This window comes from Rhineura floridana, chromosome 1, assembly GCF_030035675.1.
Source record: "Rhineura floridana isolate rRhiFlo1 chromosome 1, rRhiFlo1.hap2, whole genome shotgun sequence".
Taxonomy (NCBI): Eukaryota; Metazoa; Chordata; class Lepidosauria; order Squamata; family Rhineuridae; genus Rhineura; species Rhineura floridana.
Window position 1 is genome coordinate 47,100,630 of NC_084480.1, and position 18,127 is coordinate 47,118,756.

The window sequence follows — 18,127 nt, forward strand, 5'->3', positions numbered from 1 at the left end:
AGAAGAAGTTAATCTCTGTGTCTGCTGGAAGCTTTAGCAGCTTTGCCTATTGCCACATTCTGATGTGTCACACCCTTCTCCATACGAGACAAAAAACAAAAAAGCTCATTTCCGCAAAACAGCTAGTATATACAGGATAAGTTCAGAGCGCAGATCTGACACTCAAAGCATTTCTTTACTAAAATGAAGACTAGGAACCACTGGACCAACTAAAATGCACCTTTTAAAAAACTGAGTTTTGATAATTGCCACAATGACAATTCTGCTCTTTTTAACAAGTGGACTGTTCTTCCTATCCTCCTGTCTATCCCAGAAAGGTAAGATGTTCACATCTGTGTTGGGCCTCATTACTTTTCTGCTTTTTTTTTTTTACAGTGACTGACCAAATTAAAAGTCATACCTATATCTATAAAATGGGCTATTAAAATCTTAAATGAGGGAGGTTTTTATTTCAGTGACAGAGACTTGGTGGAGATAGAAAAGTATTTACTGCTCAAATAACTTATTGGAAGAGAAAATAGATTTAATGCTTCATTTTCATTGGCAATACTTGGCTGGCAAGTATTGCCTTTAGTAATATTCCCTGTTATACACAGGGAGTAACAAGCAATTTCTAAAAAAACCTCCTACATATTATAAAAGAGTTCAAAATAGTCATTGAAACTTAAATGTTAGTTATAAGTACTTTGGTTATTTAAAATATATTATTAATGTATTTTAAAGCAGTATATATACATACACACACACACATATATAAATAAAATATACACACACATTAGGGTTGGGGGAGAAATGCAACTGCGTTTGCATTTAAAGCTGAATCAGATTTGCCGTTTCTGAAACAACATAAGAACCAGAACACAGCCATCCTTCGTAATTCGCACATCCAAATTTTGCAAGCAATGGTTATAAAGATGCATGTATTTGGGGAAAGTGTGCATAAAAATGAATATATGAATGAAAATAACAAAGATGCATTATATCAGGAGAAATTCATTGCAAAAATTTCATATTGAAAGGTGTTTATTAGGAGAAATTCACACTAAAATACTGAAAAAATTTCATACGGTTTTATTTTTTAAAAAATTGTGAATTGTTGCAGAAAATGTAGAGAACTGAATTTAAGGTTGGAAAAATGAGAAACGAAGAGAACCAAAACTGACAGATCCTTCCATCCCTAACATACATACACACATACAGCCCTCCCCTTTTGAGCGCATTACAGAATACTCCTGCTATAACACATTGCTAATAAAAACAACATCTTCACTCCCCAATGTTGTCTGGGTATTAATACAACTTCTGCAAACAAGAGGTTTTGTATACATACAGTGAAAAACAACATTGTGTAACATATAGGGGATTGAGAGTATACAACATAACCTGGTTACTACTTAATTTTGTATGTTCAATTTAGTATGTTCTCAATGCCCTTGTGTCAAAGAAATTATTCAGATTAAAGGCTGCTTGCAAAGTAAACTGTTTTCTGTGGAACTGACATAATTTCTTTACTCGGTTCTAACAGAGAATCCAGAAAACCCCACTGCAGTTACATTCTTTGTTATCAGAGTCCTTTTACACCTGCTTTATGGTAATTTCCTAAGTTTTAAATACACATTGCAGGCTAGCCTGCCCAGCACTGTCTGGCAAAGTACTTCTGATGTACCTGGTGGGAGGAGAGCTCTGTGAGACAGCTGGTGATGATTCATGACCCACGTTTTTACACTGTTTGCCCTGCATCTCCTGGTTGCTCTGCCCTTACATGTTCCCTACTCATGTAATGTAAAGCAAGATGTGAAGTGGGTTTCAAAGTAACTACAGGAAGGATAGTGAAACCTCCCCAGCCTCATATTAAATGTCACTCAAGCAGTTTAAGGTTGCAATCCTAAACATTATTTACTAGGGAGTAACTTAACTCTGGCTGCACATACAACTTATCCTCAAGCACATTACAAAGAAGTAAAAGTTACAAGCACACACAAACCATGAAGACCAATATATATATTAGATAGCAGAAAAAGGTCTTGGCTTCCCAAGGTGATATCTGAGAACCTTTTCCTTTCCTTAAAAATATCACTTGTTTGTGTCAAACCTGTCACAATTTGTGGCGGCGGCGGAACCCATTTCAAATATCAGATTCAAAGAAATAGTGTTCATTTTTGTCTGTCTTTAAGTGCAAATATCTGCAACTATCTATTTTTCTTTTCAACTTTTAGAACGCAAATGTGACAACAGTAGCCTGGATTGTGAAGGTAATAAATTGCATCCTATTAAGACTTTCCATGGCACTCCACAAGACACTTATGAGAAGATACCTCATTCTGCCATAGAAGGCCTAACAAAGACCAGCCACAACCAAGAAAATAACTGTTCTATGGAAAGGTCCAATGTTTCCGTGCTAAAAGTAAGCAATACCACAATGGAGTACCTTACCAGCTCCCTCAGCATGAAGCTGATCCCAGCTCTATATATAGCTGTTGTTTTAATAGGAGTGCCATCAAATGCCATTATACTATGGATGCTGTTTTTCAGAGTCAGATCAGTCCGGACCGCTATATTCTACACAAACTTAGCCATTTCGGATTTCCTTTTCTGTGTTATGCTGCCATTCAAAATTACGTATCACCTCAGTGGCAATAACTGGAGATTTGGAGAAACAACGTGTCGAATCGTGACTGTTATCTTCTATGGCAACACATATTGTTCTACTCTACTCCTTACCTGCATCAGTATCAGCCGTTATGTGGCCATTGTTCACCCATTTACTTACAGGACTCTCCCTAAGAGGCCCTTAGCAACAATAGCATGTGGGATGGTATGGACAGTTGTTTTCTTATACATGTTACCTCTGATCATAGTGAAGCAGAGCTATTATCTGGATCAACTAAATATCTTTACCTGCCACGATGTGCATAATACCTGTGAAACTCTGTCATCCTTTCAGTACTATTACTACATCTCGCTGGCGGCATTTGGATTTGTGATTCCTCTTTGTATTGTTATTTTTTGTTATGTTTCAATTATTCGAACACTCAAAGCTTACGATCAGAAGTGGTTGTGGTACATCAAAATCAGTCTTCTCATCCTTAGTATTTTTGCTCTTTGCTACACACCCAGCAATATCATATTGATTGCTCATCATTTGAATTACTACCATAATTCTAAAGACAATTTGTATTTTTTTTACCTTATTGCTTTATGTCTAAGCAGTCTAAACAGTTGCCTTGATCCATTCCTTTATTTCCTGATGTCCAAAATCAAAGATAACACTGGTGTTTATCTCACCATAGTTAAAATAGTCCGGGATGAACAAACGTGACACTTCTCTTACAATATTTGATGAATTTGCATATACAAAATTTGTTCATAAAAATTCATTATTTAAGATTTCTATTTTTATAATGGCAAAATTCAAAATATTTAAAGTACTTATATGTGTATTTTAGAACTGCAAGGCTCAATATCCCTGGGGGCACATTTTAATTGATGGGGTTATATATTAAAGGCACATACTTGCTCCTTTATTGAGCCTATTTTGGTTCTAGTACATCACCAAAAATCGGGAATGAAAAAGATATGCCTGTAGAAATGAGTGATAATTTAAATGTAAGTTACTTTATAGTTCATTCACTTTCCCTAAAAGATACCAACACTGAGGTTTTGATATTATGTCGTCTTATTCAAATTTAGCTAATTAATTATTAAGCGGTTAGTATGCAGATTAATCAACTAAAATTATTCAATTTCTTGACCATTCTAATGTCTCAATTTTTAAAATGAAAAAGGCTAGCAATGGAACATAAACACATTATTTTTCCTGAATCTCAAAATATGTTTTAACTTATACGCTATGTTTTAGTTGCGTGGTTGCTACTTCCATAGTCATTTCCCACACTGTATTGCCAAATCTGAACCTTAAATTGCTTAGAATAGTAAGCTTTACACTATACGAGCAATGTATTCTAATCTAACAATTTATAACAAGATAATAATTCACTTACACCATAGGACCACAGTAAAGGATAACTACATATACTTTTCCCCAGAATTCTCTCTCTCGCACACACTCTCACACTAAATACCCCTGGTTGCTATATAGCATGGTACCTAGAAATATTAAGTATGTATACACTTAATCTAAGTTGAGTTTTGTTCTGTCTATATAAGTTATTTCTTAGCCAGAAGTTGAAGTTTCTAAACAAACTCTCTCTGGTATGTTGAGTGGGGAACAGTGTTGCACCATTCAAGCTATGTAATGTTCTGAAGCCACTTTGCAATACAGAACAAAAGGGCAACTCTATTATCTGTTGTCACGTTTGAAAGCATTTTCAAGTTTTCAGTTGCTTTTTAAAAAAATCTTGGAATTGCAAAAAAAGAAGAACATATTTGTACCATGAGGGAAGAATGCAACATGAGGGAAGAATGCACTCAAAGATGTAACTGTGAGTTGTTAGTTTCAAAAAAGTACTCAGGACAAGTATACTATTTTCTGTTGGAAGTGGGGCAAGAGCAACCCGTTTTGTTCTTGTGTTTATGTTCCAGAAGGGAGATAGAGTTAGGATCCTCCAGAAGGCTAGGCTTGACTACCTTTACCTGTGATGCTCTGACTGACTTCCTTCTGATATGACTTCGCAGATTGATATGCTTAGGGAAGCTTATCTGGCCCGCCCTTCCCTTCTTCTCTTCTTTGACTGTCCGAGAGAGAGAGGAGACACCATTGTCTCTGCTCTCTCCCTCCTGAGCCATGAGGGCAACTCCCAAACCTGGGTGTTGCGCCTCCAACTTAGTTAGTTAGTTAGAACTAGGTATGCCTTTTATCTACTATGTATTTCTATAAATAAAGTAGCTTTTCTTATTTTACTCTTAAGTCTCAATGATCTAGATGCAGGGTAAAAGCCTGCTACTTAGGTAAATGCACATACTGGTACACATGCATCTTAGACCGTTGACAATCTCTGTGTACATTTATACAAATTTACATAACATTTTCAGCACATTCTTATGGAACAAGAAAGGTATATCAGAATGTTGAGTCTTTTTCAAACACACTACCAAGAAAGCTATTTGGGTGGCATCCAATGTAGCACTAAGTAATCATCCCATCAGCTCAAGGATTTCCACTTGTGCAATGGAACTTTTCCCCCTCTCCTCCCTGCACCCCCAAATCTATTCTAGGGGAACTCTCCAGAGCAGATATGGGGAGGGCGTAGGGCACGCGTGCGTGGAGAGAAGGGGGAAGTCCCATTGCGCAACAGGAAATCCTTGCGTTGATGGGACACATTAGTTGAATACTGCCCTTTGACTTATACAGCATGACTATGAAGCAGGATGTTCCAAAAAACAGCTAAACAATTATACTGTAAAAAAAAGAAGTTAAATTTATGTGCTCAGTTATATGCTGAAATGATGGGTATGGAAATTTTGATTTAATTATTGGGGTATGAGATTTTGTTTCCAATAGCTTACCTATTTGACTTTTAGGCTAACAGCTTCTATTCCTTCTGTAGGGGTAAGGAACCCATTAGGATGGTCTGCCCCCTAGAGGCTTATGAAATCTTGAGGGATTCCAGGGGCGTCTGAGGAGTTGACCTCTGTCAATACTATGGAATGCTATGGAATATGGAGATAACTTGTGCTGTTGACACAGTCATTTCTAAGAGCCCTCTCCCTTTCTGCAAAGCCTAGACAGCTCCTCAGTAGACTAGAGAGCTGAGGGCAAGGGGATGGCTAGTATGCAAGTGGCAGAAAACTCACCATCAGTCAATCTGAACGCTAGTAACAGCTTGTTATTAACTCTTCTCTGTGGTAGTGATGACAGTGAAGAAGCAATTCTTCTCTGCCTTCATTGTGCCTTGCAATACTGCCTGGCACACTTTCTTGGAGTTATTTAGAGTCGGCCTGTCAGAAACTAGCCCATCTGGGGATTGAAGCAAACTCTGAAAGCACATGAAGGCATTTTGAGAATAAAACCTACTGATTTGGATGCTACAACTGGAGGACAGTCTATGAAGATGACCAGAGCCCCATCTGGTCCTAAATTGATGGATGAGTTTCAGTTGCTTAGGCCCAATGATGTTGACAAAGTGCTTGGACACGCCTGGCCTACTGTATGTATATTTGACACTTGGCTCATTACATCAAGCAAGAAGAGTGTGACTGGCTGGGTCAAAGGAGATGGTAAATGCTTCCTTTAGAGAGAGAGAGTGGCTCAGCCGCCTTAACAAAGGCAGTAGCGTAACAGCTCCTGAAAAAAACTATCTTGCACCTGGAAGATTTAAATAGCTATCAGCCAATTGTTAACATTCCTTTTTTAGCAAGATACCCAAGAGTTTGGTCGCTGTGTAACTACAAGTATTCTTGAATGAAATGGACCCAGGAAGTCAGTATTAGGCTTTAGGCCTCGTTTTGGTACAGGAACTGCCTTGGTCATCCCAACAGATTACCTATGCTAGGCTGGGAAAGGGACAGGGGGAGCATGACCCTGTTGGTTTTCTTAGTAGCTTTTGATACCATTGACCATAGTATCCTTCTGAATAGGCTGCCTGGATTAGGAACTGAAGAAACCATTTTACGTGGTTCCATTTCTACCTGCAAGGTCAATCCCAGAAGGCGGTGCTGGGGGACCTTGGCATTTATGTCATGGAGCCCCACAGAATTCACTCTTGTCCTGTATACTTTTTAACATTTACATGAAACCACTGAGTGAGGTCATCTGGAGATTTTAGGTGAAGTGCCATCAATATGTAGATGACACTCAGCTCTATTTCTTTTTTTCAGTTAATTCAGGTAATACAGAATAATTGCTAAAGTGGCATTTGAGCATGGTAATGCACTGGATGAGGGCCAACAAACGGTCCATATAAAATGGAGATGGTGGTAGGTGGTGGCATGGCTGCTTAGATGCTGTTTTGAATAGCCTTCTACTCCCTCTGAATCAACAGGTTTACAGTTTGGGGTGCTCCTTGAGCTCTCTCTGTCACTGGAGGCAAGTAAGACAGTAATTATAGGAAGCTTTGAAGTTTAATATTTTGCAAAGTAGAAAGAAAGACATTAGGGGAAAAAACTCTTTACCTGGCACTTGAGTGTTTTTGCATTCTTCAGAATGTCCTGGTAATGCCATGCATTTGCTTCTTTCACACCTTGCAGTTTTGCTGTAGGAAGCAGCAGTGCTTCTACTGTTTTTGTAGGATCTCCCCGGTCAATGGCTTCATTAATGTGACCAATTGCTATAATCCCTAAGCAAGAAAAAATGAATATGCTACAAGGTGTGTACAAACATTTGCTACAACTAAGACCATGCATCAGTATTTGGCTTTTAACTATTAAAAAATAATTTTATGTATTCAAAAAAAATCATTTATTTCAGAACAATCTGCTGAAAAAAAGCAACTGGTAGTTAGCTGATAACCCTGAAACAGCTTTACCTATACTATTGGGTAGCAATATGGGAATGTAGGTGGATAACACATATTGAGGTTTGCCAATTAGATCCCCCTGTATCTCTGGATGTTTGCAGAACATCCTATTATCCATCTGATTTCTGCAACTTTCCCCTTGGTAACAGACAAGCCATACTGAGACTGCATGGAAGCTTTTGGTGCCACTGTAGTTCACATTGTTATTGGCCAGCATATGTGTTCAAGGCCAGGGCTGGGGAACCTGTGGCCCTCCAGCTGTTGTTGGACTACAACTCCCATCATCCCTGACCACTAGTCAGACTGGCCGGAGCTGATGTGAGTTGGAGTCCAACAACATCTGAAGGGCTACACTTGGTATAGGCTGTTGTTGATTAATGGCAAAAAACCTAAAACTCAGTGGAAGTGCTCCAAATCTGCCACTAATTATGTTTGGGGCAACGTATATGGAAGCTATGCTACTCTAATCCTACGCAAACTCTCCAGACTGCTATCCGAAAAGGATTTGTGGGGGAGGGGTGAAGATGGACTGTCCCAATTTCAGTGGGTAATTTAGATTACTCTGTGACCATTACATTATAAAATCTCTAACATGAAACTCTTTGTTGATCAATTGTGCATAAAGTTAGACATTTCAGCAGCCTGGAATGTTTCTGGATAAACAGGATATTATGAATGAATAAATGAATGCCATTTAACAAACAGATGATTTATAGTTTATCACTACTGTACTGCACTGGATTAAATTTGTAAATCAAGCCCTAGATGGAACAGCAAAATACTTACTGTCATTTTCCTCTTGAATTTGTGTATTAACCATATCAATAGAGTTCTGGATATCATTCCAGCTTAAATAGTGTTGTCCTTGAGATGAAGCTTCTAACTTAATAGACATCAAGGTGTCAGCATAACTGTAGGAAGATAATTAAAATCTTATCACAATAAGAGTAGTTGTGGGACCAATACTAGATTTGTTTCACTATAGTTAAAAAGAGACTACCCTGGCTTAATAAATAATTTGGTGCACACACACACTTTATAAATAAGGTGAAAATACTCAGGACATGCATCCCGCACATATGAGTGCAACAATTTACACTCCTATAAGATTCCTGTAATTCTGTAATATGCAAGTGGCCCTCCCTGTCTCACAAAATTGTGTCTAGAATGGAAGCTTTTACCGCTGCAAGTTCTCTTCTTCCAAGTTATTAAAGCCAACACATGGGTTGCTGAGATGAGTCTTTGTTGCCGCTGTGTTCTTGCTTTCCAAAGCCTGGTTTAGGAGCACCACTGCTGATAGCATTTCAACAGCAATAGACAGTTCATCATGAGCCAAATATTTCTGAAAGGAATATATTCTGATCAGCAAGGAATTTAAGCTTCTAGCAACATGTAAAAAAGATTACAGATTAAATTCATTTTTAAAGACTTCTAAAAGGTTAGAACAATCAAATCTTAAGTAAATGATGGAAGGATTATTAGCCAACACATGTCTTCATGATATCTCAGCCACACTCATATTGTTATAGCAGGATTGTATTGATTTATTTCAGTATGACAGAGTATAGCCTGCCAGTGTATTTGTTTTACTTCGTTTCCATTACTATATGGCCTTCTTTTGCTTCACTGTTTTTGTAGTAGAACTCTAAATGTAATGTTGCATATGCTTTAACAGAAACAAAACTAACGCAAAATATATTTCTAACTATGAGTATTAGAAACCTTCAGCATTCTTACATGATTAACACTTTTATAAGATGTGTCTCCTAGGATGGAAGAGGTATAGCCATGAATTTCAGCTAATCAATTTTTAAAATTTCTCTTTCAGATACATAATGGAGGAAGCATATCTATATAAAATGTTAGCACAAGCAAGTTCAATAATTTGTGTTTAGAAGTGTCTTCAGAAAATGCATGTGTAAAACTCATCTGAAATCTTAAGGAAATGTTCATGCAATACAAGTAGCAACAATTTAGGATAACGGGTAGACCAGGGATGAGACACTTTTGTCAGTCCGAGGGCCCCATTCCCTCATGGGGACTCTTATGGGCCCACGCTAATGACAGGTGGGGCCAGAGGCAAAAGCAGGCAGAGCAACGGGTGTGATTTTTACTTTTACATAGTAGATTACATTCCACTCACAAAAAATTCAGAAGATTCTATATGCACATCCCCACACACAGACCTCTCCATCCATCCATTCAGCAAGAGGCATTCTTACAGTTCAAGGGCACATGCCAGGTAAAAGCACATCAGGAAAGTGTGGAGCAGGGCTGGCCAAATGTGTGGCCTGAAGAGAATCCTGGGGGCTAGACAGAGAGGCCTTGAGGGCTGTATTTGGCCCCCAGGCCTCAAGTTCCCCACCCTCTGGTAAGCTGAAATTTCATGTTTTTAAATTATGTAGCTTTAAGTACACATTCAAATGATTTTGTCTTACCACCGCATTCTGTTGCTGAAGATTGAAGAGTTCAGTCTGATAAACAGTAGCAGCAGATGGGTAAACATCAGGCAACTGAGCCTCAGGTTTCATCAGAGAAGCAACTGTCTTATTTGGGTCACAGTTACGAATTGCAGTATTGATATTGTCAACTGCTATAAGTTCTAGAGGAAAGAGGAAAAAGTAACACCAGAAATTCCCATCACATTTATTTAGTTTCATTATGGTACCTTATATTCCACTTTCAAAGAGAGCCTCCTCAGACCATTCGCCCCCATCAAGTGGAACTTGCTTCAGACTACAAGTAAAAATTTCTGCTACTGAGGAGGGAAAAACCTTGCAAAGAAAACGTGCTCAGAATAGCGCAAACATTTGTTTGATATTTAATTTGCAGGCTAAGTTACTTTTGTGCATTTTTGAATGTAAAAAAATGACTCACAAGTACAATGCTTGGATTAAGAGGGGCAGCTGGAGAGCATAGCTAGGCAGATATAATCACAGAGCAAGGGGAGAAGTGCCCATACAGAACAGAGAACTGTAATAGGGTTGTTTTTTTATTTGGAGAAGAAAAAGCAAAGCAAATTTCTAGTCCTTGTGGTAAATGTGGCTTGAAAAGCATTCAGAAGCTTCATCTTCATCTGAACACTGGAGCTTCTGAACGCTTTTAAAGCCACATTTACCACAAGGACTAGAAATTTGCTTTGCTTTTCCTTCTCCAAATAGAAAAACAACCCTATTACGATTCTGTGCCAGATAATAAGCCCAGACTAGAAATTAATGATATTACAAAACTGTTCAGGTGTGTGTGTGTGCACATGTAAGAAGGCATTGAATCCAGCAAGTTCGAAACCCCAAAAGAGGCAGACTCCTCCACAGAATCGTTGTGGGTGGTGATACCATGCCCCAGGAGGGACTTAATACTGGGAACGATCTATCGTCCCCCTGATCAAAATGCTCAGGGAGACCTTGAGATGAGATATGAAATTGAGGAAGCATCCAAACTACCCGGACATAGACTGGCTGCATATGTGTTCAAGTCATGACAAAGAAGCAAAGTTTCTAGATATTCTAAAGGACTATTCCCTAGACCAGTTGGTCATAGAACCGACCAGAGGGACGGCAACCCTGGACTTAATCCTCAGTGGGGACCGGGACCTGGTGCGAGATGTAAGTGTTGTTGAACCGATTGGGAGCAGTGACCACAGTGCTATTAAATTAAACATACATGTAAATGACCAATTGCCAAGAAAATCCAACACGGTCACATTTGACTTCAAAAGAGGAAACTTCACAAAAATGAGGGGATTGGTAAAAAGAAAGCTGAAAAACAACATCCAGAGGGTCACATCACTCGAAAATGCTTGGAAGTTGTTTAAAAACACTATATTAGAAGCTCAACTGGAGTGCATACCGCAGATCAGAAAAGGTACCGCCAGGGCCAAGAAGATGCCAGCATGGTTAACGAGCAAAGTCAAGGAAGCTCTTAGAGGCAAAAAGTCTTCCTTCAGAAAATGGAAGTCTTGTCTGAATGAAGAAAATAAAAAGGAACACAAACTCTGGCAAAAGAAATGCAAGAAGACAATAAGGGATGCTAAAAAAGAATTTGAGGAGCACATTGCTAAGAACATAAAAACCAACAACAACAAATTCTATAAATACATTCAAAGCAGGAGACCATCTAGGGAGGCGATTGGACCCTTGGATGATAAGGGAGTCAAAGGTGTACTAAAGAACGATAAGGAGATTGCAGAGAAGCTAAATGAATTTTTTGCATCTGTCTTCACAGTGGAAGATATAGGGCAGATCCCTGAACCTGAACTAACATTTGCAGGAAGGGATTCTGAGGAACTGAGACAAAGTGGTAACGAGAGAGGAAGTTCTAGGCTTAATGGACAATATAAAAACTGACAAATCACCGGGCCCAGATGGCATCCACCCGAGAGTTCTCAAAGAACTCAGATGTGAAATTGCTGATCTGCTAACTAAAATATGTAACTTGTCCCTCGGGTCCTCCTCCATGCCTGAGGACTGGAAAGTGGCAAATGTAACGCCAATATTCAAAAAGGGATCCAGAGGGGATCCCGGAAATTACAGGACAGTTAGCTTAACTTCTGTCCCTGGAAAACTGGCAGAAAATATTATTAAAGCTAGATTAACTAAGCACATAGAAGAACAAGCCTTGCTGAAGCAGAGCCAGCATGGCTTCTGCAAGGAAAAGTCCTGTCTCAGTAACCTATTAGAATTCTTTGAGAGTGTCAACAAGCATATAGATAGAGGTGATCCAGTGGACATAGTGTACTTAGACTTTCAAAAGGCGTTTGACAAGGTACCTCACCAAAGACTTCTGAGGAAGCTTAGCAGTCATGGAATAAGAGGAGAGGTCCTCTTGTGGATAAGGAATTGGTTGAGAAGCAGAAAGCAGAGTAGGAATAAACGGACAGTTCTCCCAATGGAGGGCTGTAGAAAGTGGAGTCCCTCAAGGACGGTATTGGGACCTGTACTTTTCAACTTGTTCATTAATGACCTAGAATTAGGAGTGAGCAGTGAAGTGGCCAAGTTTGCTGACGACACTAAATTGTTCAGGGTTGTTAAAACAAAAAGGGATTGCGAAGAGCTCCAAAAAGACCTCTCCAAACTGAGTGAATGGGCGGAAAAATGGCAAATGCAATTCAATATAAACAAGTGTAAAATTATGCATATTGGAGCAAACAATCTTAATTTCACATATACGCTCATGGGGTCTGAACTGGCGGTGACTGACCAGGAGAGAGACCTCGGGGTTGTAGTGGACAGCACGATGAAAATGTCGACCCAGTGTGCGGCAGCTGTGAAAAAGGCAAATTCCATGCTAGCGATAATTAGGAAAGGTATTGAAAATAAAACAGCCGATATCATAATGCCATTGTATAAATCTATGGTGCGGCCACATTTGGAATACCGTGTACAGTTCTGGTCGCCTCATCTGAAAAAGGATATTCTAGAGTTGGAAAAGGTTCAGAAGAGGGCAACCAGAATGATCAAGGGGATGGAGCGACTCCCTTACGAGGAAAGGTTGCAGCATTTGGGGCTTTTTAGTTTAGAGAAAAGGCGAGTCAGAGGAGACATGATAGAAGTATATAAAATTATGCATGGCATTGAGAAAGTGGATAGAGAAAAGTTCTTCTCCCTCTCTCATAATACTAGAACTCGTGGACATTCAAAGAAGCTGAATGTTGGAAGATTCAGGACAGACAAAAGGAAGTACTTCTTTACTCAGCGCATAGTTAAACTATGGAATTTGCTCCCACAAGATGCAGTAATGGCCACCAGCTTGGATGGCTTTAAAAGAAGATTAGACAAATTCATGGAGGACAGAGCTATCAATGGCTACTAGCCATGATGGCTGTGCTGTGCCACCCTAGTCAGAGGCAGCATGCTTCTGAAAACCAGTTGCCGGAAGCCTCAGGAGGGGAGAGTGTTCTTGCACTCGGGTCCTGCTTGCGGGCTTCCCCCAGGCACCTGGTTGGCCACTGTGAGAACAGGATGCTGGACTAGATGGGCCACTGGCCTGATCCAGCAGGCTCTTCTTATGTTCTTATGTTCTTACATGTGCCAGAGGTTGAAATAAAAATGGGAAGTCTTTCCTCAACTGGAGGCTCCACTTGTGCACAGGCTCTTCCATGCACACAAGGATTGGATGAATCAGGGCTACTGTCCATAATGGACAGTAATAAATCAGCACATCATGTATGTTCTATATAAGAAGAGGGCCTTTTCAGTGTTGGGGTCCCAACTTGAATACCCTCCCAAAGAGGTACACTTGGTGTCGATGTTACATGCTTTCCAGCAGCAGATTAGAAGACTTATTTGCTCAAGCATTTTAAGAGGGTTACATTGCCTCAGTCTGCTTTTAGTTTTTATAGTTTTCGGTTGCCTCTCAATCTGTAAAGTATTTGATAGACATTATTTTATTGTATTTCTAATTTTTCTTATTAATTCTTGTGTTTATAATATACTGTTCTGGAATCCCTTAGGGCAGTCTAGAATAAGATTTTTTTAAAAAAATAATAGTCACAGGCTAAAAAAGGTTAAATATAGTTATATGACTGATCAGCACCAACATTTATACAACTAATTTATCAACACTTTATGAAGAATACAAGTACTCCAAGTAGTGAAGTGATATATGTTTTAAAATTGTCCAAGTTGAAAGAAACCCAAAATAGAGGCTGTGAAATATATATGTATATGAATGAATGAGACCCAACTTAAATCATACCCATGCTGCCCAATCTATTTTTTCTGCAAATATATAGCAAGCAAAGAGCTGTTAGTCTGATGAATTAAACTGAAATGATACAGAGCATAAACAGGCATTAAGCCACAGAAAGCATGAGAGTAAAGCATGTTCCAAACTTAAATGTTCCCAAAGATGAAGAAGAGTTCTAAGATTTCAAGAATACAAGAAAAGCAACTGATAGAAATGCATCTGCAAATTTAGAACCCCCTTAAATATAGTAGTTTTTGTTTGAAAACTAACTTAAGAACAAATAGTGCATAATATTGATTTAATAATGTTTTATATTAATGCTGTGAGGTTGTGAAGTTTCAAAATTCTTGTTTGTGTATAAGAAATAAATGAGCCAGGCGTAAGCAAATTCTGTTTGGAAGACTATACAATGTACTTAATACACTGACTGAATGATTGTGACAAAATAAGAATGCCATCCTAGAAGAAAATATGACATGGTAATGTTGACACCCACACAAAAAAAAAAGCACTATGCATGTAGCATGAAGAAACCATGGTTCTAGTAATGGTTCAGCCTTAATGTTAACCATGCGGTGAACAATTTACTCACTAAATTTATGAGAGTCTGCTTCCTCATTGGCAACACTAACTTCATTCTGTATCTCACTTTTGTCGAGCAAAATTGGAACCCCTGCTATCTAATATATTAGGGAAAAAAATTCATTATATATATATTTTAATTAAAGGAATGAGTAATATTTTCTACAATACATTTGGAATTGCTGGCTGAGTATCAGCTCAAGGGACACCATCAAAATTGTGCAGTTTTCTATAGAATGGGTACATCACTTTTATCTATTGCAAGTGCTTTCATTAAGCAAAAGGTTCACAAATATTTGTTTGGACAGTCAGCTCAGTGGTCTTCCAAAGACTTAATTCTTTTCAAAGTAGGATTGAATATTTTTCTATTATATTTATAACTAGTTTTATGACATCTAGTGACTTATCAAAATAAAGAGTATATGGTGCATTACCATAGAGTATATATAAAATATTTTGCAAGCTTTTCTCTGCTGTTCATAAGAGAGCCACAGATAGTGTTGAAATCAAGAGGTTAAGGCAAACTAAGGTGTCACACTAGCACGTTACATTCAGTTACCTGCGTCCTCTGCTCTTTAAGGTCAAATAACTGTGCTAAGTACCATGAGGAATTTTGCGGCAGAACTTCAAGCGGGCTCAGAGCAGAGTTGTTCAAGCCTGCCATCAGTGCCACTTCATCTTGCCTGCCAATAGCCTCGTTCACTTGAGTTAAAGCTATGTGAACTGAAAGGAAAACAGTGCTTACAGACAGCAAAATATTTTTAATGAGTTTCTTTCTTTTAGGCCTCTCTCACACAGTTTTTCAGTGGAACTCGTGTCAATGACTTCTGGACACATCAGAACCGATACTTTCTTAAGTCTAAGGGTCTGGAGCTAAAATGCAACATGTAAGAGGGCTCAAAATTTACAGTATTTGGTAGCCAGCAGAAGGGGGAAAGCAGATGAAATAGATATGCATTAATTAACAAGTCTGCTGTTATCAAGAATGCAAAGGCCAAAGAAGAACATCCTCACCCAAGTTTAGTAATACAGCAGCAAGCCATCTCCTAGAGAAGTCCATATAATAGCTGACACACTAATATACATCAGTTTTTAAAAGTCAGAAGAACTATGAAAGTATAATTGAATATACTGGTATCTTCCACTAGAATTAAGGTCAGGTATACAACTGTACAGTTTCAAGAATCTCAGTTTTTACAAGAAGTGAAGATTACTCACTGTTGATCTTATTGATGTTTCCCTGTATCTCAGCTTGTGTCAGCAACTCTTCATACACATCTCTTTCCTCCTCCAGAATTGAGCCATTCTAAAAGCAACAATACCATTATTGAACAAAGGACAATTTCTTTCTGAAGTGCCATTGCCGATTTCAAGGTGGGGATGGTGTTTGTGGGCACACGCTGAAATTTGACTATGGAAAGTAAGTTTCAGGCAGGAAAATTATAAGGTCCATTCTTGATACGTTAAATATGTTGCCTTTTTAAAAATTCCTCCTATAAATATAGCAGTATCATCCACAGAAGAAAAATTTGTAAACTTTTTATTAGGATTTTCAAGCTTTAACATGCTTACCCACCATATAAATTTAATTGTTTATAAACTATAGTCACTCAGTATGTTATACTGGGGAGCTGATCAGAGATCTATGTAAGGAAAAACTGCATGTGGATTGAACAATGTGCTAAGAAGGCACGTAAACGTTCTACAATTGTTCCTTTTTTAAATCCCAGTCTCTAAGCACTCATAGAAACTGAACTGGAAGGAGAAACAAGAGTGTGAGTCTGACTTCCTTGCCAGAACCAGAAATCCTACTCAAAGTAATCCATGTCAAGTGACTAATGCACTGGATATGACCCCAAAGGGTCAATTAACATCTGCTGTTGGCATTGTTGTTATAAAAAGATCAACATGAGATTAAGAGGACCACTGCATAAACAAATGCTTTGCTAGTAACAATCAACTAGGCACTGTCTATTGTCATGACCTGAGGGAACATACATGTTACATGCGGCCATCAGTAAATTCAAAGTATCTGTAATTGTATGCTATTTGGTTGAATTTATCTAGTAGTGGTTCTTAGATAAACATGTTCCACGCTATTTCAGATAAATAGCAATTCTCTGAAACTGAAATAATGTCAATAGTTTTCATAGAATGTTCCATTAGAGTACCTTCAGTCTCGAATTCTCTTCTTTTCTCTTTTTAGCTTCTGAAAGTTCCTTTTGATATGCATGGGCAAGATTATCGTCCACATTGACTAACATAGCATTGGGATTTTTCAGAGTTTTGATAGTTTGATCTGCTACTCCCTTCTCAATAGCTTCATTAATTGCAATTACTGCAGCATGCACTGAAAAGAATAAGGGTCCAGCATTTAAAAACAGGAGATGCTTACTAGACTTAAAATTAAATGAAAGTTTTCCAAATCTTTGGGTTTCTTAAGCCAAGATTCCCCACATTTTTGGACCCAAGGGCACATTTGGAAATGTAGGAAACTGTAATGGAAATTGCAAAATATCCATTCAACAGAAGAGAAACTGGTGATACGCAGAACCCCCCCCCCAAAAAAGGCAACACACATACAAAAAGCCATCAAAAAACAGGCAGCCTCTGAACCAACCACCCCAAATCATTTTAAAGCATTAAACACTGAGAGAGTCTTGGGACACTGTGGTGCCATTGGGAGCCACAGTGGTGACCTCTGCTCTAAGTAATTAGAATGAATCGTCTTTAGATATTTTTTTAAATCATCATAATCACCACCACCACTGTTTTTTACAATGTACAGCTTCTAACATAAACAGTATGGTTTCATACAAAAGAACCAGCAAGCAGAAAGGCAGTATAAAAGTCAATACCCTTTTATTGGAAGCATCCTTAATTTCAACTGAACATACTTTCAACTATGTGTTCTTTGGATTCTGGTCTAATTGCAATCTACTCAGGAGTAAGTCCCACTGAATTTAATGAAACTGAATTCCCAGGTAAGTAGTATAGGATTGCAGTCTCGTTGCACAAGAATCAACAAAACAGGTCTATCTAAAGCAAAGGTGTAGTTCTCCAGATATTGTGTGACTTCAGCTCCCATAAATCCCGGCAAGCATGGCCACTGCTCAGGGATGATGAGGGTTGTAGTCCAGCAACATCTGGAAGGTCACAGCCATCCTGATCTAAAGATTATGTAAAAGGAAACACACACCAATCCAACATTAGGGCACATTCATACATGATCATCTAGGGCAGGGATGGGGAACCTGTAGACCTCCAGATTATGTTGGACTACAGCTGCCATCACCCCTGACCATTGGCCATGTTGGGAAATGGAGTCCAACAATATCTGGAGGGGTCCTGGTTGCCCACCCCAGATCTAGAGGCTTACATAGGTTTTGCAAATAAAATCCAAGAAGAGTAAGCCTGTAAAAGGAAATGTTAGTGTTAACTTA

The 18,127-nt window shown here is 38.6% G+C and overlaps 2 protein-coding genes across 5 annotated transcripts in view; one reads left to right on the top strand and one right to left on the bottom strand.

Moving 5' to 3' along the window:
* Positions 1-18,127, bottom strand: part of IQGAP2 (IQ motif containing GTPase activating protein 2) — a 211,485-nt gene that overhangs the window by 52,714 nt on the left and 140,644 nt on the right. For all 3 annotated transcript variants that reach the window (XM_061620404.1, XM_061620395.1, XM_061620414.1), the window contains 6 exons: positions 16,856-17,034; positions 15,903-15,990; positions 9,854-10,017; positions 8,597-8,757; positions 8,202-8,326; positions 7,072-7,235 (listed from right to left, as the gene is read on the bottom strand). In XM_061620404.1, the coding sequence (XP_061476388.1) occupies positions 7,072-7,235; positions 8,202-8,326; positions 8,597-8,757; positions 9,854-10,017; positions 15,903-15,990; positions 16,856-17,034 (881 nt within the window). The remainder of the gene's footprint in view (positions 1-7,071; positions 7,236-8,201; positions 8,327-8,596; positions 8,758-9,853; positions 10,018-15,902; positions 15,991-16,855; positions 17,035-18,127) is intronic.
* Positions 138-4,842, top strand: F2RL2 (coagulation factor II thrombin receptor like 2). Of its 2 annotated transcripts, XM_061620437.1 has the most exons (3): positions 138-317; positions 2,217-2,404; positions 2,533-2,724. In XM_061620437.1, exons 1-3 carry the CDS (start codon positions 254-256, stop codon positions 2,638-2,640), a joined length of 360 nt encoding a protein of 119 aa, XP_061476421.1. In that variant the 5' UTR covers positions 138-253; the 3' UTR covers positions 2,641-2,724. The 2 variants fall into 2 exon arrangements, with proteins under 2 accessions (XP_061476421.1, XP_061476411.1); XM_061620427.1 differs by having other exon boundaries at positions 2,217-4,842.

Excerpts from the sequence above, each read along its gene's own strand:
- F2RL2 (XM_061620427.1), top strand. The coding sequence starts at position 254 with ATGACAATTCTGCTCTTTTTAACAAGTGGACTGTTCTTCCTATCCTCC. Across the intron at positions 318-2,216 it reads CTCCTGTCTATCCCAGAAAG|AACGCAAATGTGACAACAGT; the intron begins GTAAGATGTTCA and ends TTCAACTTTTAG.